At 64.7% G+C, this 24,548-nt stretch overlaps 1 protein-coding gene across 5 annotated transcripts; it reads left to right on the top strand.

The window, feature by feature from the left end:
* The first annotated feature begins 2,181 nt into the window (after window positions 1–2,181).
* On the top strand, window positions 2,182–24,370 carry LOC134521037 (diacylglycerol kinase delta-like). 5 transcript variants are annotated; one of them, XM_063347078.1, is made up of 29 exons: window positions 2,182–2,379; window positions 3,382–3,626; window positions 12,806–12,916; window positions 13,033–13,113; window positions 13,344–13,448; window positions 13,658–13,790; window positions 14,001–14,107; window positions 14,562–14,687; window positions 14,816–14,918; window positions 16,823–16,985; window positions 17,077–17,185; window positions 17,357–17,496; window positions 17,627–17,708; window positions 18,196–18,287; window positions 18,528–18,627; window positions 18,902–19,142; window positions 19,457–19,558; window positions 19,673–19,772; window positions 20,245–20,352; window positions 20,870–20,966; window positions 21,045–21,152; window positions 21,323–21,436; window positions 21,631–21,765; window positions 21,860–22,026; window positions 22,168–22,285; window positions 22,375–22,689; window positions 22,759–22,870; window positions 23,398–23,528; window positions 23,938–24,370. In XM_063347078.1, exons 2-29 carry the CDS (start codon window positions 3,429–3,431, stop codon window positions 24,010–24,012), a joined length of 3,573 nt encoding a protein of 1,190 aa, XP_063203148.1. In that variant the 5' UTR covers window positions 2,182–2,379; window positions 3,382–3,428; the 3' UTR covers window positions 24,013–24,370. The 5 variants fall into 5 exon arrangements, with proteins under 5 accessions (XP_063203148.1, XP_063203151.1, XP_063203152.1 ...); XM_063347081.1 differs by lacking the exon at window positions 23,938–24,370 and having other exon boundaries at window positions 22,375–22,461; window positions 22,573–22,689; window positions 23,398–23,931; XM_063347082.1 differs by lacking the exons at window positions 23,398–23,528; window positions 23,938–24,370 and adding an exon at window positions 23,042–23,382 and having other exon boundaries at window positions 2,183–2,379; window positions 22,375–22,461; window positions 22,573–22,689.
* Window positions 24,371–24,548: the final 178 nt, after the last annotated feature.

A 24,548-nucleotide genomic window follows, 5' to 3' on the forward strand; every position in this document is an offset into this window, starting at 1 on the left:
TGTGTGGTTTGTCCCTGCGTCCCCAGCCAGTGGCACCACGGCTGGGGGTTGCTGCAGCTGGGGTGAGCCGAGCCCTGGCAAGCTCTTGGGACCCAAATGCCCCGGTGGCACTGCAGGCACCTTGCTGCAGCCGTTGGCAGGGTTTTCCTCTGCACCCAGTGCCACCAGGTTGGGTCTGGGCAGGGGGTAGTGCCTGACCCCTCCCAAGGGACACATGGAGGGAGCACAGAGCATGGGTGATGGTTGTAGCATTGCACCTGGCACTCACAGCCATGGCATTGCTGCCAGAACATTTGGGGTGGCACCGGGGAGGGGGTGGGCCAATGGGGGTGGTAGTGCCGAGGGGGTGGCACGGTCATGCTACTGCCGAGCTGGCTGTAGGGTGCCCTGGTTCACCCCGGCACAGCAGGGTGGCGCGTGTGGGCATGGCCACTGTCCCCTTGCTGGCCAAACACCTTCCCCAGGGCCTCTGCATGCCAGCCCGGTTCCACGGAGTGGGGCCTGGCATCCCCTGCCCATGCCAGGGCAGTGTGGGCTCCCTGCCCAGCATGGCAGCCCCACGGCCGTGGGCAGGGCGGGGGGAGCCGCAGTGCAAGGGCAGCGCCCGCCGCTGGGTGGCCCCAGAACACGCATGTCAGTGTGCACACACGTGTGGGGGTGTGAGCGCAAGGGGGGGGTGAGCACACACGCACATGTGTGGGGGCATGAGTACGGGGGTGTGTGAGCACACGTACGTGTGGGTGGGCACATGTGCTGGAGCACATGCACACGCACGCTGGCATGGAAACAGGGGGATGCTTCCGTGTGAGCCCGTGCATGTGTGGGTGAACGTGTGCGAGCACGCACCGGCGTGAATTCATGCAGGCACACAGGAGCATGTGGATGAATGGCTGGAAGTATGCTGAGTGTCGGCACCTGGCTGCATGGGGGAATACAGGCATATACACATCAGGGCACACAGGTGAACACATGCACACACACACGTGTGAGCACACATGCACACACAGGTGAGTACATGCCATATGTGTGAGCAGACATGCAGAGGGAGCAGCACAGCTCCATGCCAGGGAACAAGAGCACCAGAGGCAGCTGACTGCACGTATGGGTGAACACACACACACAGGTGAACATGTCCACACACGTGTGTGTGCACACACAGGTGAGCAAATGCACACACAGGTAAGTGCACATGGGTGAATGTGTGCACGCGTGGGTGAATGTGTGTATGCAGGGCCACTTGTGCAAGTCCATGCATACCAGTAACTGCAGGCACACAGGGAGGGGGACGCACATATGCGTGTATCTGTGCCCCATGTCCTCCTTGTGCTGGGGACCCCAGAGCTGGAGGCAGCACTGCAGGGGGGTCTCCCCAGCACGGAGCAGAGGGGCAGAATCCCCTCCCTCCACCTGCTGGCCGTGCTGTGGGTGATGCAGCCCAGGACACGGTTGCCTCTCTAGGCTGTGAGCGTGTGTGTGTCCAGCTCAAGTAGCTTGTGTGCACACGTGAGTGTGTACAAGTAAGTGTGTGGAGACATCTGCACGTGTGCTCAACCATGCCTGTGCCTGCTCATGCATGTGTGGCAATATGCGCAGTTGCATGGAGGTGGTGCCTGTGCTCACCTGCGCCTGAGCTGTGCGTGCCGATGCACGCATGGGCGTGTGCACACATATGTGCATGGCCACAGTGTGTGTGCTTGCCCATGCCATCCACCTGCATGCCCTTGTCCGTGTGGGTGGTGCACATGTATGTGCATGGCGGGGGTGCATGTGCTCCCTATGCCCATGCATGTGTGGGCATGTGCACACATATGTGCATGGCAGCAGTGCATGTGCACGCCCGTGCCTGGGCTGTGCCCACCGGTGCATGCATGGGCATGCGCACATGTATGTGCACGGTGGTGCTGCATGTGCATGTCCATGCCGGGTCCGTGCCCGCCCGTGCATGCGTGGGTGGTGCACACGTATGTGCGCGGCGGTGGTGCATGTGCTCTCCCATGCCGGCTCCGTGCCTGCCCGTGCATGTGCAGACGCATGTGCCCGGCGGTGCCGGTGCCCTCCCGTGCACGCGTGGGCGGCGCACACGTATGTGCGCGGTGGCGGAGCGGTGCCCCCCCGCCCGTGCCCGGTGGTCGCTGAGCGCCCGCGCGCGGTGCGGGTGCCCGCCTGCCCGCGTGCCCGGCCGTGCGTGGGCCGCCGGTGCCGCCGCAGCGCCCGCCGCGCCGGAGCAGGCCGGGGCTTGCGGCGAGGGGCAGGGCCGGGGCTGCCTGCAGAGGCACATCCCGGCGGGGCCGCGCTGCGGGGCCGGGGGGGCTGCGGGCGGGGGCCGCAGGAGGAGCGACCTTGCACAGGCGGCGGCGGTGGCGGCGCGGGGCGCGCAAGGTGTGTGCGGGGCGGGGGGGGGGGTGTCCGCTCCGCCTCCCCCCTCCCGGCCGTGCTGCGGGATGCTCGGCGGAGACCCGGTGCCCGGCAGCCCCGGGGCTGGAGCGGGGGGGCGAGGCCCGTAGCGCGGGGGTGTGTGTGTGTGTGCCGTTCCCGGGAGGAGGGGGACGGCAGCGCTGCTGTGCCCTCGCTTTTCTCCCTCCTCGCCCCCCCGAAACGCTTGTTGCTGCGCGGGGAGACGGCACGACGTTTGCCGGCAGCCGCGGGGGGGGGCGGCGGAGCCGGCCCGCGGGAGCCGCGTGGGGCCGGGCACGGAGCGCTGGGGGCCCGCCCGCCACCCCCAGCCCGGGCACGGCCGCCCCGCGTCCGGCCAGGCTTGCTCGCCCAGGTAGGTGCCTCCCCCCTCCCCAGCCCGCAGCTCCCGGGGCGGGCAGGGATGCCGTGGGGAGATGGCTCCCCCCGCATGCGGGGAGCCCCGCGCCCCCCCCTCCATCCCACCCCACCCTCAGCCACCTGCTTGGGACTGGCGACCCAGCGGCGCGGGGCCGGGAGATGCTCCCGGCCCTTCCCGGCTGCTGGAGCGAGGCGGATGGTGGGAGGCAGCTGCTGCTTTTCATGGAGACCCCCCCTCTTCCCCCCCCGACCACTGAGGGCAGCCCAGCACCCTGGGGATGGGCACCAGCAGGGGGGCTGGCGCAGGCTGCGGCGCCGGAGGTGCACCCCAATGCCGGGGCGTGGGGTGGGTGCAGCCTCCCGCGGCAGAGCGAGGGACGGTGTTGGGATGCCAGGCAGGGTGGGGAAGAGTTGGGACACCAAAAAAAGGCAAGGGAGGAAACTTTGTCTGCAGGGAAGCCACCCTGAGCGGTGTTCCTGGGTGAGGAAGCGCCGTCTCCCCTGATTTCCAGGATTGCACCTCCTGGCTGGCCCAGCCATACAGGGCAAGGGGCCTTGCACCCCTTTTCAGGGCTCATCCTCCACTCCTGTGTGTCCTTGTCCTCCCAGGGCTGTCACAGGAAGCGGTGGAGCCCTGAGCCAAGCTGGGTGGGAAGATGGCCGAGAAGCTGCTGCCTGGGGACCTGTTCCTGCGGAAGACCCGGGAATCGGTGTCATCCCTGGACTCGGACAAGCTGGCACCCATCTCTCCCGAGGCGGGCGGCGAGGAGTCGTCCGACAGCGAGGGCGAGCAGGAGGACAGTTCCCACAAGCTCATCCGGAAGGTGTCCACCTCAGGGCAGATGAGGAGCAAGGTCAGGGGCGTGGGGACCTGGGGCGCGGGGATGGACAGTGTGGGGGAGTCCCTGCCGAGAAGGTGTGTGTGTGGGTTTTGACCGCTCTGGGGTGTAAATCAGTGCCAGGCACTTGCTGCTTGCAGAGCCAACCTGGCCAGTGCCCGGGCAGTGCCAGGAGAGGTCTGGCCCCCTATGCCCTGTGGAAGGGCACATGCAGAGGTGCTCACCCCGTGGTGGTGGGGTCAGCATTGGTCCCATGGGGCTGTGGAGCACGAATCTCACCCCGCTGTTTGGGAACAGGGGCTCTCCCCATACCCGGACTTCCCCCCAAATTGCCTTCATCCCGTGTTTGCATCCCCTGGGCTCCCCCCACCTGCCCCTGGGGAAAGGGGGAGTCTTTCAGGAGGGCTCTGCCCCACAGAACCTCTGGGGGTGAGATTTAGGGTCGTTGCGGCCACAGGCTCCTGGGATCCCGCACCCCGCTGCAGGCAGTGTGCATGTGGGGCCAGGTGGGTAGCAAAATGGAGCCGGCATCTTTCCTCGTGCCCCAGATTGATTTGGCTGCGCCAGCTCCCCTGTGGGCCCTGCTCCTGCTGCCTTCCCTAGATCCAGTGCCCCGTGGTGGTTTGCTGGGTGGATGGGGACACCTTTGAGGTCGGACGTGACACTCTTTTGCCTCCCGGCTGTTGGCGTGAGGGAAGCTTTTGTGTGTGTCTGTGTGTGCGCAGGTTGCTCAGAGGAAGCTATTTTGGTAAGACCTACAAAAATATGGAGTGTAGCACCTTCTGGCCAAGCAGGGGTGGGTGGCCGTATGTGTCCTAGGTGGGGACAAGTGAAATGGCCAGGCACCTCCTTGCCTGAAGCGCAGGGAGAAATAACCTGGACTGAATGGCCAGGTGGGAAGAGGGGAGAGGAGGAGGTTGGGAGGGGGGCGTTTTGGGGAGGGGGGGGATCCGGTCACGATGCGGGGAGGATGCTCTGGGGGACGTGCCGGGTGAGCGGTCCCTTTGCAGCCACCGGCTGCAGGAAGGAGGCGGTGGTGTGAGTCCAGGCAGTGCCTGCAGTGCTGGCGGGCAGGCGGGGGCTGCTGCACTGCAGGGGGACCCTCACCATGGGGCTGTGCCAGAACCACCCCTCCTGCAGCCGGCTTCCAGCCCCAGCCACCCCTTGGCAGGGATTTGGTGGCTGTGCCACCCCAGGGAGGGGGGACAGCTGAGAAAACACTGTGGGGGATGCCGTTGTGGAGCAGGGGAGGTCCCCCCAGGGCTCTGGTGTTGGGTGCCGCGGGCATGGAGGGATGGGGTGTTGTGCCGGGTCTGGTGGCAGCTCAGGGCTGGGTCCAGCTCCCCTCCTGCTGTCCCGGACCTGGCTGTTGTGCCAAGCCTGGCACACGGGCATGAGGGGGGCAAAGAGCATTTGCCCAGGGGTGTGGAAGTCCTGTGCTCCCAACCCGGCACCGTGGGGTTTTCCCGCTTGGCAGGAGACGTTTCCAGGGCAGGCAGTGCTGGGGGGGGGGGGCTCTTGCTGAGTCCCTCTGTCTGCTCAAGGAACGTGCCTCAGTTTCCCCTTCTTTGGAGTAGGTTGGCACCTCCTCTGCCCACTCCGACCTGGCTGCCAGGTGGGTGCCGGGGGCTGTGCCAGGGTGCAGGGTGCTGCGTGGGGGGCATGGTGGGAAGCCAGGCCGGTGGGCAGGGTCCTGAGGATGCTTAGTGCTGTGTGCAAGCCCTCGGCACCCTCCCGGAGGGGCAGCTGCTGTGCCATTGGGGTTTGCCACACAGCATTTGCTGTGCCGGAGGGGTTTGCCGTGCTGTGGAGCACGGGGGATATCGCAGGGAGTCATCTGTGCCAGGAATCCTGAGAGAAAAGGGCGGATGGCCGGGCTGTGCCCACGTCCTGCAGCAGCAGCAGCAGAGGGACGCGAGCGCACGCTGAGCCCCCAGCCCAGGTGTCAAAGCCCCTCCGTGCCACCAGCAGGTCCAGCCTCGCCGGCTGACAGGCCATGCTCGGGGAAAGGCTGAGCTGCCGGCTCCCTGCCTGCCGCCACCACTGCCCGCATCCTGCACGGCGTCGGCAATTAGCCATGCAGGAGGTGATGCCGCGCAGCGTGCCGGGGGAGGCAGGCGGCGTGATGGATGGGCAGGCAGAAAGGACGCGGCTGGGTTGATGCCCACAGAGCCGGGAGAGAGGAGGAGAGAGGGGTGAGAGAGACGGGCAGGGCTGGTGCTGGAGGGGGCTGAGAGCAAGCTATGCGTGCATTCCCCCCCCCGCAGTCTGAGTGTTTTCAGTGTTGGGGTTCAGGGTTTTCCCTGAGGATTCCTCTGCCTTGGTCTGGATGGGCAAGACCACGCTTGCAGCCTGGCTCCTTGCTGGATGGACCCCTTTCTTCACTACAGAGACAAGGATTTTGGGATGCGATTGCTGCTGCCACCAGGTCAGGCTGTCCCGGGCTCGTGTGCCACCCGTCCCATTGGCCATGGCCACAGCTGCAGACACCTTTCTGAGCCTCTTTGACACCCCTGTGCACCCCTGTGGGTCTGGGATGGGGGAACAGGGAACCATTGCTTGTACCCCAGAGACTGCGGCAGGTACCTAATTAGCACGCAGTTAATGAGTGAGGGAGAGTCTAGTGCCAGGGCTGCAGCTCCCGAGAGATAACCAGGTTAGTGGTGGTGTGGGGCTGGCCTATTTTTTGGCCATTGGTGCTGGTTGGGGTGCTGGAGGGGGTCTATAGGAGCCTGCCACGTTGGGGAGCCGGGAAGGGTCAGGACCTCCACCTCATTGCCCACCCACACTGAGGGGGGGACCCTGGTCCCTGGTGATGGGAGTGAGCAGCTTCCCCCACGGCAGGATGTTGTCCAGCCCCGTGGGGACAGGAGTGGATGAGGATCATTTTGGGATCTGCTGAATCCTTCCCGATCGCTGCTCCCCATTCCCAGCCCTCCCTGCCCCAATGCCCGTTCCTCCATCCCCTCCTCGAGCCTCCCCATCAATCACATCTCCCCACTCCACACCCCCAGCTTGGCTTTCTCCAGGCTGTAATTGCTGGGGCGCCCCGCGGGGCGCTTTGTGCCGGCTTCGGCGTGGAGGCGGCGAGGCCATTGTGCTCGGTGACAATGACAGCTGCCAGGCGCAGGTGCCCCTGCCGGGCTGAACGGCCCCAAGATGGATGGGGTCTTGTTGCCGCCCCCTCCTCCTCCTCCTCCTCACTGCAACCGGGGGCTGCTGGTTGCCTGCACCAGGTTTTGGGAGTGCAGGGGCAGAGCGGGAGGGGGATGCTGTGCTGCATCCCGCCACTGGTCCCCTTAGGGCTGGGCACAGAGGGGAGGGCCAATGGGGAAGGAGGGAGTGCCGGCTCCAGGGTGCATCAAGACATTTGAGGTGCTGGAAAATGGGGGGGGGCACATCCTGCCTGCGTGGGCCGGGCGCTCGGCTGCCGGCACTGCCTCGGCATGGGCTCTCCCGGCAGCTGAGCGGAGGCGGGGAGCAATCCGGCAGCTCTGCTCGGTTCGGCTCTGTCTGCGAGGAGCTGCAGTGAGCGAGTGGTCCTGTGGTGCTTGCGCTGGAGCCGGTGGGCTGCAAGCAGCAAGGAGGGCATGGGGGGTGCATGCCAGGGATAGGAGCATTGCCCATGGGGTGGGCACAGTGTGTATGGCCATGGCTTGTCTGCCATTTAGAAAGGGGGATCATGTTCCCAAATGATGCTGGGGTATATTGCAGCTGCTCAGTGGGGCCGGGGGACCTGTCAGCATCCTCCCGGGGCGCTGGGGGGTGTCAGCGGGGTTATTGGTACCCTGAGGGATGAGTGCTGCTGGTCCTTGCTGGAGGCACTGGGCGCCCCGCAGGCTCAGGGTGCTCCAGTGACGGGATGAGCAGTGGATGTGGATGTAGGGGTGTTGGAGCGTCTGCGGGAGGCCTGGCTGGGGGGAGGGCTGCCGCTGAGGGATGGATCCTGGCTAAAAGACAAGAAAAGCAAGGTAGGGCCCCTGGGGCCAGGCCTGGAAACCTCCTTCCTGCAGCGGGAGGGTGGCATGTGGCTCCCGGGCAGTGCATCCTCCTGGCCTGATGCTGGTGAGGGACTGGAGCATCTCTTGTATGGGAGAAGCTGGGATAGCTGGGGGTGTTCAGCCTGGAGGGGAGGCCGGGGCCAGGGGGTCCTCAGCGATGTGGATAGATATTTGAAGGGGAGGGTGCAGCAAAGAGGAAACTGGGCTCTGTTCAGCGGTGTCTGCTGATGGGACAATGGGCATGGATGAAAAAATAGGAAATTGCATCTGAACACAAGAAAACACTTTTTCTACTGTGAGGTTGGTCAAGTGCTGGCACGGGCTGCCCAGAAAGGCTGTGGAGTCTCCATCTGCAGAGATATTCAGAACCCATGGGTTGAGTATCTCCATGATCCTGGGCAGCTCCAGGTGCCTCCCACCGGACTCCATCCCGGAGCTCCACACCAGTCCCAGCCACGCTGTGGCCAGATGACACCAAAGCCCACCTCCACCATGGCTGTGCTGCCTATTGCTCCCAGCCTGGTGGCACATGGCCTGCCGGGGGCTGGTGAGGGGACTGGACGGTCACTGGGTCACACGGCAGTGGGACTGTACCGCGGCGCACAGTGACGCTGCTGGGGACTGTCCCCGCTGAGGAGGCTGCAGCAGGGCAGGGGAGGCTGGGCTTGCTCTCGTTCATCAGGGCTCGCCGAGCTGGTGCCTGGGGTGTAAAGATAGCCCCAGTGTCACCAGCCGGATGTTTGTGAGGTTTCTCAGATGCGCTGCCCTCTCGCTGCTCACATTTTCCATTATGCAAGCGCTGCTCTCACCCATCAGTGGCCGGGCAGGGTGGGAGAGCTGCGGCAGTGCCCGCAGTACCCGGCCACAAGGGGCGGAGGACAAGTGCGGGGTGGGCTGGTGCAGGATGCTGCCGGTGGGGTGCTCCGGCACTGGTGTGGCTATAGATAGGGAAGCACGAGCTCATTTCTGAAAAGGAACTGAAAGTTGTGACTGCTGGAGGATGAGGTGTAGTGGGGTTTCACCCTTCTTCTGGGGGCTCCTTCCCTCATTGCTCTCGTCCCCGTTAATCCTCCATCCCCTTTCGATGGCCTGACCAGTGCCTCGTGGCACCACGTAATGGCATGTCAGGGCCAGTGCTGGGGTCTCTTTTCAAGGATCCCCCCAGACCTGGCAAGAGGGGGATTTGAGGTCCTGCAATGGTAGCAGGCTGCATCCTTGGGAGGTGTGGATGCAGTTGAGCCTGCGGAGCTGTGGCAGCCCGGCAGCACTGAGCCCCCGGCTGCCCCGTCCCGGAAGAGCTCTGCCATATCACAAAGCCTGATAAGGTTTCCAACCGACTCCAGCCCACAGGGTGCCCAGCAGATGCCGGCAGCCCTGCGGCTGGGCTGTTTGCAGGGCTGCCAGCCCTCCCCTGCTGTCCTGGCACCCACCGGCACAGGAGGGGGGTGAGCTCTGGCCTGACCGGACCCTGGCACGTTCCTGGTGGGCTGCTGCATTGGGAGGAGGTTCCCGGGATGATGCTGGTGCAATGCAGGTCAGTGTGTTGGCAGTCATTCGGTCCCCTCTCCTCCTCCCTAAGCAAGGCATCGTGTCATCACGGGGCCAAGCAGATCCCATCAGGAGCGGCGCAAGGGCTGCCAGCCGGGTGGGCAGCCAGTATGGTGCCCACCAGCCATATGTGCCAGCATTCCCGAGTAACTCAGCCTCCTGGTGCTTTTCCAGCAGCTCCTTTGCTGTCCAAGCCCATCCCAGCTGATCCCAGCAGGAGAACCCTCCTGCCCCTGCTCTGCTCAAACCTGGCTGCACTGTGGGCTCTTCCCGGGGATGGCGGTGGCGGAGTGGGGCGAGTGGAGTGGGGGTTCAAAGCAGCATCTCTGCCTTATGCCTTAGGGCCGAGGGAAGAGCCATCATCTTGGGGTGCCCTGCTGGGGTGCATTCCCGAAGGGTCCCCTGGGCTGTGCCTCAAGCCCCCTTTGCCTGTGCTGAGCACAGAGACGACAGCCTGCAGCACGATGGCCCCTGGGGACCACCCTGGTCCTGGTGGGGTGCATTGCCGGTAGCCAGCCATCCTCCCGGGGCTATTTTTAGCTGTGGCCTGTCCAAGACTCCAGTGACACTTGCCCTCCATCAGCTGTGGCCTCGCTGGAGGTGGCAGTTTCTCCGCAGACCCTGGGTGATTTCGTTCTTGCCTTTGCCTCTCCACCCTGCCTCTCCAGGACCCCCAGGTGCCAGGCACATCCCAGGTGGTGCTGAGCCCCCTGGGCTGGAGACAGCAGGGAGGGTCCCCGAGATGGGGCAGGAGAGGGCTGGGGCAGAGCCCGGTGGAGGGGAGCTGGCCTTGGGCTGGTGGCCAGGCACATCGCTCTGGGCATCATCATGCTGTGTTACCGCCTCTGCTGCTGGGACGGAGCCAACGTTGGCTCCACTGTGGCTCCCTGCAGCGCTGCTGGGGCTTGCCGGCCAGAAGAGCTGGGGTTGGTGTGAGCAGAGGGGCTAGGGGTCGTGGCACCCCACTCTCGGGCCTGTGCAATGTCTGGGGGCTGTCGGTGTCCCCGAAAGCTCTCCAGGAGGAGGAGGAAGCAGCCCCTACCCTGTGCAGTGGGTGTGTGGCTCCTGCTGCTGGGACCTCTAGGGTTCCTAATAGCCACTGGCTACAGGGGACTGTATTCTTGTGGTGACCTTGGAACCTGGGCTGGGGCTGCAGGGGAGCCAGCACGGCAGGGGCGATGCCACCCCAGCACATCCCGCGGCCACTTGCCCCGGTGACAGCCTTTGCCCTCCCCACCCCTTTCCTGTTTGTGAAGGGGAAACGATGGGCTCGCTCGATGCTACCCACTGCAGCATGGCTTCCCGGCTCACAGCTGGGTCTGCTGGTGGCCTTGGACATCAGATTCATCCCAGTTCTCCTGTCCCTAGGGCCGAAAGCAGGGGCCCAAAACCACTGAGCCACTGGGGAGCTGCTCGTGGCACCGGGTGCTCCTGGCTGAGACTGGCTGAAACTGAGTTTGCCGCCCCATGCTGGGATGCTTGTGATGAGTGAGTTTCCAGTGGGGGGGAACTGAGGCATGGCCCCCCAAAGCCACAGCACTGCGGGTGTCGTAAAACTCTTATGGGTGTCGTGGTGGAGGTGGTGGGGGCTCTGCCTTTCAGGCTCTGCCCTAGCCTGGGGCTGGCACGGGGCTGGCAGCCACGCCGCTGTCCCCAAAATGGCCGGGACTGTGACATTCTGGGGCTGGTGATGCCTTGTTGCTGCTGGCTGCCACGAGAAATTGCTGCAGTGGCCACAGCAGCGTGGGCTGGGGGCGTTTCGGCTCCATCCCTTTGCCAGAGGGGATGCCGTTCCCCTGGCAGCCTTCCTGGCCGAATCCTGCCAGGAGGTGTCCCTGGAGTCGGGCAGAGCTGGGCGCCCGCTGCAGCGCTGGCTGCGGCCCTGCTGCGATAGCCCCAGGCCACCCTCAGGGACTTGCCCCTTCCTCCTGCTCCTTCTCATCACGTTCTCCTACCCCTTGCCATCATGGGCTCCCCCACGCCACTCCTTGCTGTCACATGCTGCCTGTCCTTCGCGGCAAAAGCGATGATTGCAGCAAACCCAGAGCTGGTGCCTGTGGCTGCTGCCTGTGGACAGGTGTGGTGGAAGTGGCCGTTTGTGGCTGGATCCCACCTGGCCATGGCAGGACCCTGCCCTGTCCCCTCCTGATGTGGGCAGGGCGTGCTAGGGTGCACGGTTTGTTTGTGGATTGGGGAGTTGCAGCTGGAACCCCCGCACTGCCCTCGCTGTCTGTGTGTCCGCTGGGACTCAGGGCAGCTCTGGGCTCACCATGTCTGTGTGCTCGCACAGCCGAGAGGCTGGGGAGGGGACGCAGTGGGTGCCAGCACTGGGGACACCAGGCTGTCTAGACCTGCACTGACCCTCGCAGACAGCATGGGCATCAGCCAGTCCTGGGGGAGCAATGTGTTGATAGGGAGGGATAAAGGCATAAAATGTCCGCCTCTGAACTCGGAGCTGCAAGCTGGAAGAGAGCCGGGGACGTCCTGGTGTGTGCCCTGGGGGGCTCGGGGAGCAGTCAGGCACCGGGAAGTTGAGGCTCGGGGAGCACCCCAGGTGGGGTTTGGGCTTCTTTGTGACCTTGGAGGCTCCTGCTACTCCTGGTGCTCTGGGTATCTTGTTCGGGGCCATGGGGCAGTAGGTGAATGCCGAGGGCAGGGGCTGGTGTGTTTCCAGGCTGGTGGGTGCCTGGGTGCCATCGCTCGCAGCACACGGGCTGGGCACAGAGTGTGGAGCCCCGGGGCCGTGGTTCGCTCATGATGCCCTCCATGCCTGGTGCTAATTCACCGTTAAATGTGCCTTGTCGTCGTGTGCCGGCATCTGATACAATCGCTGTTGCGGCTAATTGCAGAGGAGCAGCTGAATGGGGCTGCCGGCGGTGTTTAAAGAAGATACAATCAAAGATTAAGCAGTGCCAGAGCATCTCTGCCACCCCGCTCGGCACAGACTTGTAGTCGCGTTGCAAACACTAATTAATTGAGCCTTGTAAACACCACTGTGAGGAGGGTAAATATTGGCAGGTGCTGTGGATCGGGGAGGGCAGGGGCCGGGCGGCCAGGATGCAGGGATGTGCTGCGCTGTGAGGAGATGCTCTGCCTGCCGCATGCTGCCTTCGTCCCCAGGTTGTCCCCTCTGGGGGCTGTGGGTGCCAGACAGGGATGGCTGCGTCCTGGCCGTCTGTCCCCCAGCCAAGCAGAGTCTGGGGCCGCAGTGCGCGGGTAATGCCACCTCCAATATGGTCCTGGTGGCTCGGGGGCACCGGTGTCCCCTGCGAGGGAGCTCTCCCGGCCCCAGCTCTGCCCTTGGCTCCAGGGAGCTGCAGCTGGTCCAGGCTGTCCTGGGTGCTGCTCTGGGGATGGGGAGGAGGCAGCTGGCAGCGGTGGCTCTGTGCTGCTGGAGACCTCCAACCGCCAGCACTGCTGTGCCTGCCACCATCTGCCCGAGTCACATGAAATGCCCAATGCCCAGGGTATGGCGGGCGATGGACATCATTTACCCTGCTACATCCAGCGCAGCGTGAACCCCAGAATGTCCCATCTGTGCTCTGGGCACTGCTTAGCTCCTGGGGACCGGCATCACTGGAGAGGGGGAGGTGGCTTTGGGGGTCCTGGGGGGTGTGTGAGCTCATGACCCTGTGGTCTCTGCAGAAGAGTGTGAAGGAGGGGCTGTTGCTGAAGCAGACGAGCTCCTTCCAGAGGTGGAAGAGGCGATACTTCAAGCTGCGGGGCAGGACGCTCTATTATGCCAAGGATGCCAAGGTAGGCTGGGGGGGGGTCTTCCAGCATGCTCAGCCGGGGGGGCTTGAGCCTGCAAGCCCAGGGAGGAGCCCAAAATTCCTGCCAGCTGGACTGGGGCTCCGGCTTCTCCCCCACAGTCCCTGATCTTTGACGAAGTGGATCTGTCCGATGCCAGTGTGGCCGAGACCAGCACCAAGAACATCAACAACAGTTTCACGGTGAGGGAGGTGCAGGGCTGCCCGCTGGTGCCTCTCCACCTCAGCGTCTCGCGGGGAGGCACCCCAGGCCCCTTCCCTCCCCACGGAGCTGTGGGGCACCCCACAGCGTGGCCTTGTGCTGACGGAGGTGGCACTGGTGGCCATGTGCCAGGCTTTGCTGGGGGCTGCTCTCCTGGGGGTTGGCTGGCCGTGGGGTGGCCTTGGGGACACGGGGATGGTGGCTCTTGCAGGTGATCACGCCATTCCGGAAGCTCATACTATGTGCGGAGAACCGCAAGGAGATGGAGGACTGGATCAGTGCCCTGAAATCTGTTCAGAAGTGGGAGATCCATGAGGTGATGTGGGCGGGGGAGCTGCGAGTGAGCGGGTATCCTCCGGAGCTAGGGGTGCCTTCGGCCGCGGGACAGGAGCTACTGCCCTCAGCACAGCCCGCGGGGAGGGCAGGAGCTGGGAGCGGGGCCGGGGGGACTGGGGGGGTGAGGAGGGCAGGAGTGCCAGCTGGGGGTCTTGGGGACTGATGGGGCAGGGCTGTGCCCCCCAGCAGGCCACACAGTTCAACATGGAGCACTTCTCGGGCATGCACAACTGGTACGCCTGCTCCCACGCCCGCCCCACCTTCTGCAATGTGTGCCGCGAAGCTCTGCCGGGGGTCACCTCCCACGGCCTCTCCTGTGAAGGTCAGCGCTGGGGTCCTGCTGGGGGGTGGGATGGGGGACCCTCTGCCAGGCTGGCCTGGAGCAGGAGGGATGCGGGGTGATGCCCACTGGCTGCCGGGACAGCACGGTCACCAGTGGCAGAGGGGCTGGGGACCAGGGCTGCCCATCCTGGAGGGGCTGGGGACCAGGGCTGCACATCCCATGGGGGCTGTCCTGGTCCCCCCTGTGCAGTCTGCAAGTTCAAGGCACACAAGCGTTGCGCCGTCAGAGCCACCAATAACTGCAAGTGGACAACGCTGGCCTCCATCGGCACTGAAATCATCGAGGACGAGGACGGGGTAAGCAGGGGAGTCCCCACGGGGGGACCTGGCAGGACAGAGCCACCAGCAGAGTTGGCCTTGCTGTGCCCAAGCCAGGAGTGGGGGGGACCCTGGCACCCAGCTGTCCCCTGCATTGTGTGGCCTCCAGGCTTGGCTCTGCGGGTACATGGCCTGGGGACACCTCCTCTGCCACCTGGCACCAGGATCCCTTATTGCTCTCCAAGTGGCGCCACCCCCAAGTGTTTGCTGGGGACACCCCTGCCCTGCCCCACAAGCTGGCGGCTGCAAGGGGCCAGGCAGGGACGAGAGGGCACGGCAGGGGTCCCAGGGGCGGCCTGCCCTGCTGTGGGGCATCACCCCCTGCCCACCTCTTCTGTGGTGCCTGGGGAAGGGTGTGGCCTGTGTCACTGTCCCCCAAGTGCTTGGGGTCGGGCAGGGGTGGTGTGCCTTTGGCAACTGTCCCTCTCTGCAGGTGGCCATGCCCCACCAGTGGCTGGAGGGGAACCTGCCTGTCAGCGCACGCTGTGCCGTCTGTGACCGGACCTGCGGCAGTGTCCGGAGGCTGCAGGACTGGCGGTGTCTCTGGTGCAAGGCCATCGTAAGGATGTGTCCTTCCCTGTCCCCCCCACCATGGCACCCTCCTGGGTGCATTGCTGGGGAAACAGGCTGGGGGCTTTGGTGCTGCGTCCCCTGTCTTTGCTTATTCAAGTGTCCCTGTGTCCCCAGGTTCACAGTGCCTGCAAGGAGCTCTTCGGCAAGAGGTGCCCCCTGGGCCAATACAAAGTGTCCATCATCCCGCCAACTGCCTTGAACAGCATCGATTCGGATGGTGAGTCATGGAGGGGACAAGGCTGGGCTGCGGGTGGAGGACAGGCTGTTTGGGACAGGGTGCTCAGCTCCTCTGCAGGCTTTGACTTGTCACACTGTGCCTGCTTTCCTGTGGGGCAGCAGGAACACCACCATCAGTAGGCTCCAGAGTCAATGCCCGTCCCTGCCACACTGTGGGTTGAAGGCTGCTTGTTGCCTTGTGCTCTGCCCCAGGGCTGTGGTGGTGCCGTGGTTTCGTGTGACACTTCTTCCCCTTATGTGGCTTCAGTTGCTCCTGCCAGGCTGCCTCTTGCGGTGTCCCTGGTCCCTTGAGCTCCCCGCCCAAGCCCCTGACGTGGGGTGCCCCTGTTGCACCCCAGTGGTTCAGCACCTTGCAGGGCAGGATGAGGCCTTTGCTTGGGTTATTTCTCATTTTTTCGGTAGTGCAGAGCACAGCTTCCCCCCGGTGCGGGTGGCTGCGGGGTGCTGGGGGCAGAGGCAATGTGCAGTTGGGGGGACCCCCCTCAGCTGTCTCCCTCGCTCTCTCAGGAGCAGCCCAGCTAGCCTCCACTGAGCAAAATCTGTTCTTCTCTTCCGGATATTTCTTTTCTCATTCTTTAATGATTTTCACTGCTCGGCTCAGCCGGTGGCTCATCTGCTTCTCGTTACTCATCGGGATGCTGTCAGGGTAACCATCACGCGGCTTCTCCTCCGGCTTCCGAGCCATGGCTGCTCGCAGCTGCCTCCCTGGCAGCATCTCTGCCCTGTCCCAGCCAGCCGAGGCCAGCGTGGCCGGTGGCTGTGACCGCGGCCGAGCCCGATGGGACTCTGCCACCACAGGAAGCAGCCTGTCGAGGCCACAGCCCCCCTCCTCCTGCCGTACTGTCCCCGCAGCGGACGGGTGCTGCTGGCAGCGGGCTCTTCCGCGGCAGCCCACGCTCTGACTCAGCAGCCCCCAGTGTTTTTCTTTGCCGATCCGCTCCGCACAGACGGGCTGGGAGCGGAGATGGAGCCAAGCCAGGCAGCGGTGGGCTGCGGGGATGCTGCTCCCTGTGCGGGAGAGGCACCGGGGGTCCTGGTGGCACCCCGTGGGACTCTGGGGCAATGGCTGTGGGGCCAATGCCAGCGGCAGACAGGGCTGATGCTTCCCCTGCTGCAGCATCACCAGATCTGCCAAGGGAAGGAGCCAGTGGGCACCGTCCTGTGGCCCGTGGCCCGGGATGGCCAAGATGTGCCTGAGGCGGGTGCAGGCTGTGGGCCAGCTATTGATCCTCTGCCTCGGGCACATTTCGTTCCCCATCTCATTTCTTTAAAAGCATGATGCTGGCTGCCAAGCCTCCTGAGGCTTCTGCGTCATTCACACCCACCAGCCAGAGCCCTGGTAGGAGCAGGCAGCAGAGCTGGGGGTGACAGTAGAGACCCCAGGGCTGTGGCTGGTCCCCTGTGATCACACTGCTGCCAGTGACACCCATGAGCACCCCCAGGTGGGAATGTGCCCCGTTCCCATGTGGTTTGGCTGGGTTGGTCCCAGCTGGGCTGTTGGCACAGCCAGGAATGGACCCTCCTGCGTGCGCACCACCGCTGCCCCTGTTGGAGTAGCAGGCTGGGAACAGGAGTCAGCTCGGTGACGCGCTTGTTGTCTGCAGGGACAGTGATGGAGCAGGAACCCAACTTGGATCTGCCCTAGTGCTAGCCTTGCCCGTCCCCATTCCCGTCCCCACTGCCGTCTCTCACTCTTCCTCCCACCCCTCTCCATGCCCTGGGCACGCGGATCACTGTCCCTCCTGCCTGGGCCCAGCACCCTGCAGGTCGGGCATGGCACAGTCAGGGTGTCCATGTGGCCTCTGCTCTCCTAAGGTGTCTCCATCGGTGTCTTTGGGTGGTGGGAGCCGGGGCGGGGCTCTCACACACTTGGGCTTGCTGCAGGTTTCTGGAAGGCCACCTGCCCCTCGACCTGCTCCAGCCCTCTCCTGGCCTTCGTCAACTCCAAGAGTGGGGACAACCAGGGTGTCAAGTTCCTGCGCAAGTTCAAGCAGTTCCTCAACCCAGCCCAAGTCTTTGACCTCATGAACGGGGGCCCGCACCTGGGGTAAGTGCTGGCCTGTGTGCCCTGGAGTGGCCCTGGCAGGGGGGGTCCTGGCACAGCCTCCAGACCCTCTCTTCTCTCCTCCCTCCCCCAGGCTGCGCCTCTTCCAGAAGTTCTCCACCTTCCGGATCCTGGTGTGCGGGGGGGATGGCAGCGTGGGCTGGGTGCTCTCCGAGATCGATGCCCTTGGTCTCCACAAGCAAGTGAGTGAGTGCTGGGCATCACCGGCGAGGGCTGGCAGCGTCCCCAGCATGGCAGCGGGGAGCCCCCCCCGTGTCCGTGGGGTGCTGCGAGCAATGGGCATGGGGGGTTGGGGAGTCATGGGGGCCCTCGGGGGCTATGCTGAGCCCCCCTGTGCTGTCCCTCTCCTGCAGTGCCAGCTGGGCGTCCTGCCCCTGGGGACCGGCAATGACCTGGCGCGAGTGCTGGGCTGGGGCAGCCTGTGCGACGATGACACCCAGCTGCTGCAGATCCTGGAGAAGCTGGAAAGGGCCACCACCAAGATGCTGGACCGGTGAGCATGGAGCTCTGCTCCCCCTCTGTCGCCTCGGCACCTCTCAGGCAGCCTGTCCCCGTCCCCTGCCCATGTGTCCCCGTGCCGGGGTGGCAGGAGGTGGCAGGCAGCCGTGGTCTCTGCTTGGCAGATGGAGCGTGCTGACCTATGAGGCCCCCAAGCAGTCTCCCCCGGCCCCGAAGGAGGAGGAGAATGGGGACTCCAACATCCAGGTGGGCACCACTGGGGACCGAGGGCTTGAGATGGGGGAGGACAGGTTGGGGGGCAGGTCCTCATTCACCCCATCAACCGGTTCAGGGGCACACAGGGTGGGATCGCACAGCGGGAGCTCATGCCGGGGGTCCCTGGGACTGGGGCTGCGAGGGGGCTGGCAGCTGTCTGTGTGCGATGAAATGAGTCTGGCAGGTCTCAGCCCAGCACGTGCACTCAGGAGCAGGCAGTGGGGGCAGGGGGAGCTGGCTTGCTACTAGCAGGCCATTTTGGACTCTTCCATGTGCTCCCCCTCAAGCCCTTGCCTCAGTTTCCCTCCTGCCGTGACTGAGCATTCCCTCTGCCCAGAGGCATGGGCACAGCCACCCTTGGGGCTGGGGGAGCCGGCCAGGGAGGGGAGTGCTGGCTGGGCAAGGCTCCGTCCTGGGGTGGGGCACCCGGTGGGGTGTCACGGTTCCAGCTGTCCTCCCCTGTCCCCCCCTACCCCAGGCCCAGATCTCCCATTATGCCGACTCTGTCGCCTTCCACCTGGCCAAGATCCTGGAGTCGGACAAGCACTCAGTGGTGATCTCATCTGCAAAGTAAGGAGGCAGCTGGCCACGGGGTGCCAGAGTCCCTCCGCCAGGCAGGGGGCATGTCCCCGGGGTGCTGAGCCCCCCAGGCCAGGCTGTCCCCTGTCTGGCCACTAGCGACTGCCGTCTGTGCTGGTGGCTGGCAGAGAACCCTGACACTGCTGCTCTGGTGCAGGGGGGCATTATCCCAGCAGCCCCCCAGCAGTCGTGCCGTGCCCCTCTCCACCCGCCTGCTGCTTCCCTTGGCAGGTTCCTCTGCGGCACCGTCAATGACTTTGTGGCTGAAGTCGGCCGGGCTTACAAGAGGGCAACGGAGAACAAGCAGGAGGCCGAGCTGATGGCGCGGAAGGTGGGCTGCTGGAGGGCTGGGGCGTGCAGGGTGACCTGGAGGGGTCTGCTCTGGCGGTCTGTGCATGCACAGGGGTGGGCTGCGCTTGGGGTACCTGAGCCCTTGGGGTGCCCAGGCAAGCACGGGGTGTCTAGGCAAAGATGGGGTGCCCTTGTGCTCAGGATGCCCGGGCCCTTGGGGTGCCCAGGCAAGCACAGGGTGCCAGGAAAGCACCCAGTGGTGGCTGTGGGCAGCGGCTGGTGCCAGCGTGCCGAGCGTGGTGGACGTCCCGCAGTGCGCCATGCTGAATGAGAAGCTGGACTCGCTGGTGCGGGAGCTGAACGAGGAGGCTCAGGCCATCGTGGTCCCCGAGGGAATGGCACAGGCCACCCCTGCTGACACCAAGGACCAGGAGAAAGGTGGCAGCTTCAACCCGAGTCCCGTGCCTCGCATCTTCAAATCCAAGGAGCAGCTCATGCTGCGGGCGAACAGCCTGAAGAAAGCCCTGCGGCAAATCATTGAGCAGGCGGAGAAAGGTGAGGGGGTGGCAGGGGCTGTCAGCTCATGTGGCACTGCAGCAGCCTGGCACAGGCTGCGGAGACACCGCAGCTCAGTGCTGGACCCGTGCCTTGGTTTCCCCCTCTGAATCCTTGGGCTGGCAGCAGTGCTGTGCAGTCCAGGGGCGTCAGCCCTTCTCTGACGCTCGGTGTGGCTGAGGGAGGTCCCCAACACAGGGCAGAGGTGCCACCCTGGTCCCTGCCTGGCACGAGCCCACGAGGCTGACCCGATGAGGGGGCACAGGGCCATGGGGCTGCCCAGTACGTGCTGTCATGCCCCTCTTTGCATCCAGCGGTGGATGAGCAGAACAAGCAGACCCAAGCCTACCGGAGCAGCGCAGGCCCCAGCAGGAAGGACAGCTCGGAGGAGCTCAACAAGGAGGAGGAGAGGCTCAGTAAGACGCCAACCGGGGCACGTGGCTTTTTGAGGGGGACACGGTGGGGTAAGCTGTGGGATGGGCTCAGGGTAAGAGCCAGTTCAGCAGCTGCCTCCTCTTCCCCCTGGCCAGCCTCCCGGCGGGAGACAGTGACCTCTGCGTCTTCCTCCATCATCCTGGACCGGCCAGACACCTTTGGCAGCTTGCAATTCCCTGAAGACCCCAGCGCCCTGTGAGTCTGGGGGCCTGCCCATCCTGGGGTCCCTGTCCCACCCTTGCTGACCGTCATGGAGCGGGAGCAGAGCTGGGACCACGCTGCCTCTGGGAGGTGGACTCTGGGGCATCCTCCGCCCACCAGTGCGGCATCCCTGGTGCCCAGCCCTCCCTGGCCCGGCCATGCCAGGGAAGCCTCCATGTGCCCAGTGCAGGGTCTCTGTCTGCCAGCCCCTTGGCCAGCAGCGTGCTCACGCTGGGAGCTGGGGGCTCCCCCCTGCCCAGTGCAGGCAGGTCCTGGGTGTGCCATGGGTGTCCCACCATGGGGACCAAGGGGGCTCCAGCCAGCCCTGTTGGCTTCCCAGTGCCAGCCCCTCCGCGAGCTCGCACGGCAGTTCCAGTGGGTTTTATGCCCCGTACCCTGCTGACAGCCCAGTGGTTGCCGGTGTGCACCCGCCTCCCAACTCACCCGCCCTGTGTGCCGCTTTCAGCCTCTTCTCGGAGAAATGCGTCATGAATAACTACTTTGGCATCGGCTTGGATGCGAAGATCTCCCTGGAGTTCAACAACAAACGGGATGAGCACCCCAAGAAGTGCAGGTTGGCTGAAACCCCCCCAGATTGCCCCAGGAAAACATGTACCGCTTCCCTCCTCAGCTCTCTGATGCCCGCACCAGGACGCCAGGAGCCATGGGGTCGGCTTGGGGCTGCTGTGCCTGGCTGGGGACCTGCAGGGGGTTGTCCCCCTGCACCCAGTGCCATGGTGCCGGGGTGAGCAGCTCTGGGTGGGCAGCAGGTTCCAAACACCCCCAGGAAGGGCTGCTGCGAGGCTACAGCTGCTGATGCCCCCCTGGGTGTGTGACTGGGCACAGGAGGGCTTGGTGGGATTTACCCACTCTGCACCTGGATAGAGGAGACATAGCGTGCCATGGAAGGGTGCACGTGTGGGTGCCACAACGCAGCCCGCATCTCCTGCCAGGCCATGGGCAGCCCCCCAGCTCTGGGAGTGGGGAAACTGAGGCAGGTGCAGGGCCAGTGGTCCAGGCTGGCTGGTTCAGCCCCGGGCAGGCAGGGGAGAGCCCGCAGCCCCTCTCACCGATCCCGCTTCACCCTGCAGCAGCCGCACCAAGAACATGATGTGGTATGGGGTGCTGGGCACAAAGGAGCTCCTGCAGCGCACCTACAAGAACCTGGAGCAGCGGGTGCAGCTGGAGGTATGGAGCTGGGGGGAACAGGGATGGGGTGGGGGGGCGGCGGTGCAGTGGCCCCCCAGGCTCAGCCCTCTCTTGCAGTGCGATGGGGTGCCCATCTCGCTGCCCAGCCTGCAGGGCATCGCTGTCCTCAACATCCCCAGCTACGCCGGGGGCATCAACTTCTGGGGAGGCACCAAGGAGGACAATGTGAGTGCCAGCACTGCGGGGTGGGCAGGGGGCACAACGTCCTTCCCACAGTCCCAGGGAACCTGGGATCCCTCAGGCAGGGGTCTGGGGTGTCCCTGCCTTGGGTACACAGGGAGAGAAAGCTGGGTCCTCAAAAGAGCCCACTTTGGGGTCTCACTGGTCCTCTACAGAACTTTGGGGCTCCATCCTTTGATGACAAGAAGCTGGAGGTGGTGGCTGTCTTTGGCAGCATCCAGATGGCTGTATCGCGGGTCATCAACCTCCAGCACCATCGCATCGCACAGGTAGGGGCCAGGGGCCCTGTGGGATCCTGCATGGTGCTGGAAAACTTTTGGGGCACCAGTGGAGCCTGGGGCAGTGGGGCTCAGCCAGGCTCCGGTACTCCTATGGCACTGGGAGGCTTTCCAGCCCCAGCACAGTGGCTGAAGCCACCTGTAGTGCCAGCCATGATGCCAACACCAGGGTCTCTGTCGCACAGTGCCGCATGGTGAAGATCACCATCCGGGGGGACGAGGGTGTCCCCGTACAGGTGGATGGAGAAGCCTGGATCCAGCCGCCCGGCATCATCAAGATCCAGCACAAGAACCGAGCCCAGATGCTGACCAGGGACCGAGTGAGCTCGGGGTTGCACAGTCCATGCAGTTGAGGCCGTGCTGGGGTATGGGGACCTGCGACAGGCTGAGGGGGGCCATCTCCGTCTCATGCAGGCATTTGAAAGCACCCTCAAGTCCTGGGAGGACAAGCAGAAGGGGGAGAGCTACCGTGCGGCCACCCGGCCGCGTCTGAGCTCCCAACAGTCCATGGAGTACCTGACCGAGGAGGAGAGCAGCCTCTTGCAGCAGGTCTCACGGGTCGCTGAGACCCTCATCGCCAGGTCAGGCTGTGGGATGGGGGTGTGGTGGGCACGGCAGGGGGGAGCTTCGCTGTGGCCACCCAGAGCTCTGGGGTCTCCTTGTCCCGCGCTGCCTGTTCAGCCCCGGGGAGCCCCGGCAGCTCCAGCCCCTCTCGCCCGCAGGATCCATGAGGCAGCCAAGGCTCACAAAGCCGTGGAGCAGGAGCTGGCACACGCTGTCAACACCAGCTCCCTGGCACTGAGCGAAGCCCTCTCCAACAAAGCTGCTGGCACCTCGGAGGTGAGCTAGGGCTGCGGGTGCAAGGCCACCTGCACCCGGACGCCCCGGGGCCCCACCGCTCAGGGGTCACCCCTCCGTGTTCCCCCCAGTTTCTCAGCAGGAACGCGGCTGTGGAGGTGGTGCTGAGCATCAAGGAGCTGTACACCGAGACCAGGGCATTCCTGGAAGGGAAGGCGGTGAGTGGGGGGCTGGAGACCACCCCGAGCCCCCCACCGGAGGGGCCCGTGCCCTTGCCCGGCACCTCTGGGGGTGGCAGCAGGGCTGGGGATGGTCCCTGTCCCCCCCAGCTGGACTCACCGCAGGAGGAGGAGGCACTGCATGGCCCCCTGAGCGTGCTGGGCCAGGAGCTGCAGAGGCTGCTGGACATCCACTGGCTGGGGCCCATTGCCCACCCCACTGAGGAGGTGGGTGCCCCAGGACTGGGGGGGTGCCCAGGGTGGCCCCAGCACCCCGCTCAGTCTGGGTTCTTGCAGGAAACTGCCGGCAGCACCAACAAGGGCAGCTTCAAGCTTCGCCTCAACATCCCCAAACCCAGGAAGGACAAGGACAAGGTGCAAAAGCAGAAGACCAACAGCGCACTCCCAGGTAAAGCGGGCGGCGCACCAGGGAGGGGGACGGGCACAGCCCACGTGGCTGGGGACCCCCGTGCTGGCCTCTACATCGGCCTCCAGTCCTGGGCATGCTGCAGAGGGACCCTCTGGGAGGGGGACAGGGCATGTCCTGGCTGCCTGGGGATGTCGCCTTTGTCACCAACAGCCCCGTAGAGCTTAATTTTTCTGCTAATGGACGTTTGGAGCCCCCTGGCCCTCTAACTCCAGCAGGGGGGAGAAGGGGGCTGTGGTACAGCTCAGCTCTTTGGGTAAGTCCCTGCCTCAGGGCTGGGGGTCCTGGTGATGGGGAGAAACTCGGATGCTCTGTAAGTAAGCTAAGGAGAGGAGAAGCCTCTCCAGCCTGAGCCTGCTGTGGGCTCTGGCCCTGCTGGAGCCCGGGGTGGGAGGGGGGATGCTGGCTGCAGCCTCCGCCGCCGCTGCCCTTGGCTGCCTGCTGCTGCCCCGCCGCCTCCGGCTGCCTCTGCCAGCCGCATCCACCTCTGTGGTTTTCCTCCCTGCTAGCGGACAAGTGGGGCTCCGAGGAGGTGGCAGCTTGGCTGGAAGCGCTCGGTTTAGGGGAGTACAGAGACATTTTTGTCCGGCATGACATCCAGGGCTCTGAGTTGATCCTGCTCGAGAGGAGAGATCTGAAGGTACAACCCTCCTTGTGCCCCGTGAGGGACCCCCAGCCCTGTGGAGCACAGTGTCCTCCATCCCTCCTCTCCCCATCCCTCCTGGGGGGAGAAGGCAGGCACTGACCCTGCACCCATCCCCGGACCCCCAGCTTCGCTTGCACACAGTGGCTGGACACAGGGGAGGGAGGGTGGCCCTGGCCCCCGGGCTTGCAAGGCTCTGTATGCCTGCCCAAAGCAGGATCAACAGCACCGTGCCCTCTCCTGCACCCTGGCATGGCGAAGCGCTTACAAGGGGATGAAGGGCTCCGAGCATGGGCCATGCTCAGGCAGGGAGAGCATGAAGAGCCTTGTCCACCGCCGCTTGCTGCCAGCACGAGCCGAGGTCTGGCCACTTGCCTGCACCTCAGCTCCCCTCTCCCCCCTGCAGGACCTAGGGATCACCAAGGTGGGCCACATGAAGAGAATCCTCCAGGCCATTAAGGAGCTCAGCAGCCCGCCCTAAGCTGTGTGCTGTGCCCCCAGACCAGGGGCAGGCAGGGGGGCTCCCGGTCCCCACTGTGCCCTGTGTGTGTGGAGACCCCCTGCTTGCCTCGCTTCGTCTGTTTGCCCCCTGGTGTCCCTGGAGCTGCTGCTTCTCCCCAAGCCTGTGGGGCTGGAAACACTAAAGCAGATGTCTAGCCCTGTAGGCAGTGTGGCGTGAGCCCCGGTCCAGCCCACCACAGGAGCACTACAGGAGCTTGGGCTGCCATATGTGTGCCCAGGCCGGGGCCAAAGCAAAGATTCCCCTTCCCACATGGGTATTTAAGCTGTGTAAATATTTGGAGAAAAGAAACTCATTGCTGCTGCTTGTGTAGTGTCATTACTTAGGGGAAAGCGAAGGGAGGGTGATGGGGACCTGACCCCTTCCAGCCTTCAGCCCCCTGCTCTCCCCCCTTCCTGCTCCCCATCATGCAAAACCCCCCACTCCCCCCGGTCCCAAGACAGCAAAAGGAAGCACAGCTCAGGGGCTCAGCGCGATCTCCACCACCATCCCCTACC

This window comes from Chroicocephalus ridibundus, chromosome 9, assembly GCF_963924245.1.
Source record: "Chroicocephalus ridibundus chromosome 9, bChrRid1.1, whole genome shotgun sequence".
Classification (NCBI taxonomy): domain Eukaryota; kingdom Metazoa; phylum Chordata; class Aves; order Charadriiformes; family Laridae; genus Chroicocephalus; species Chroicocephalus ridibundus.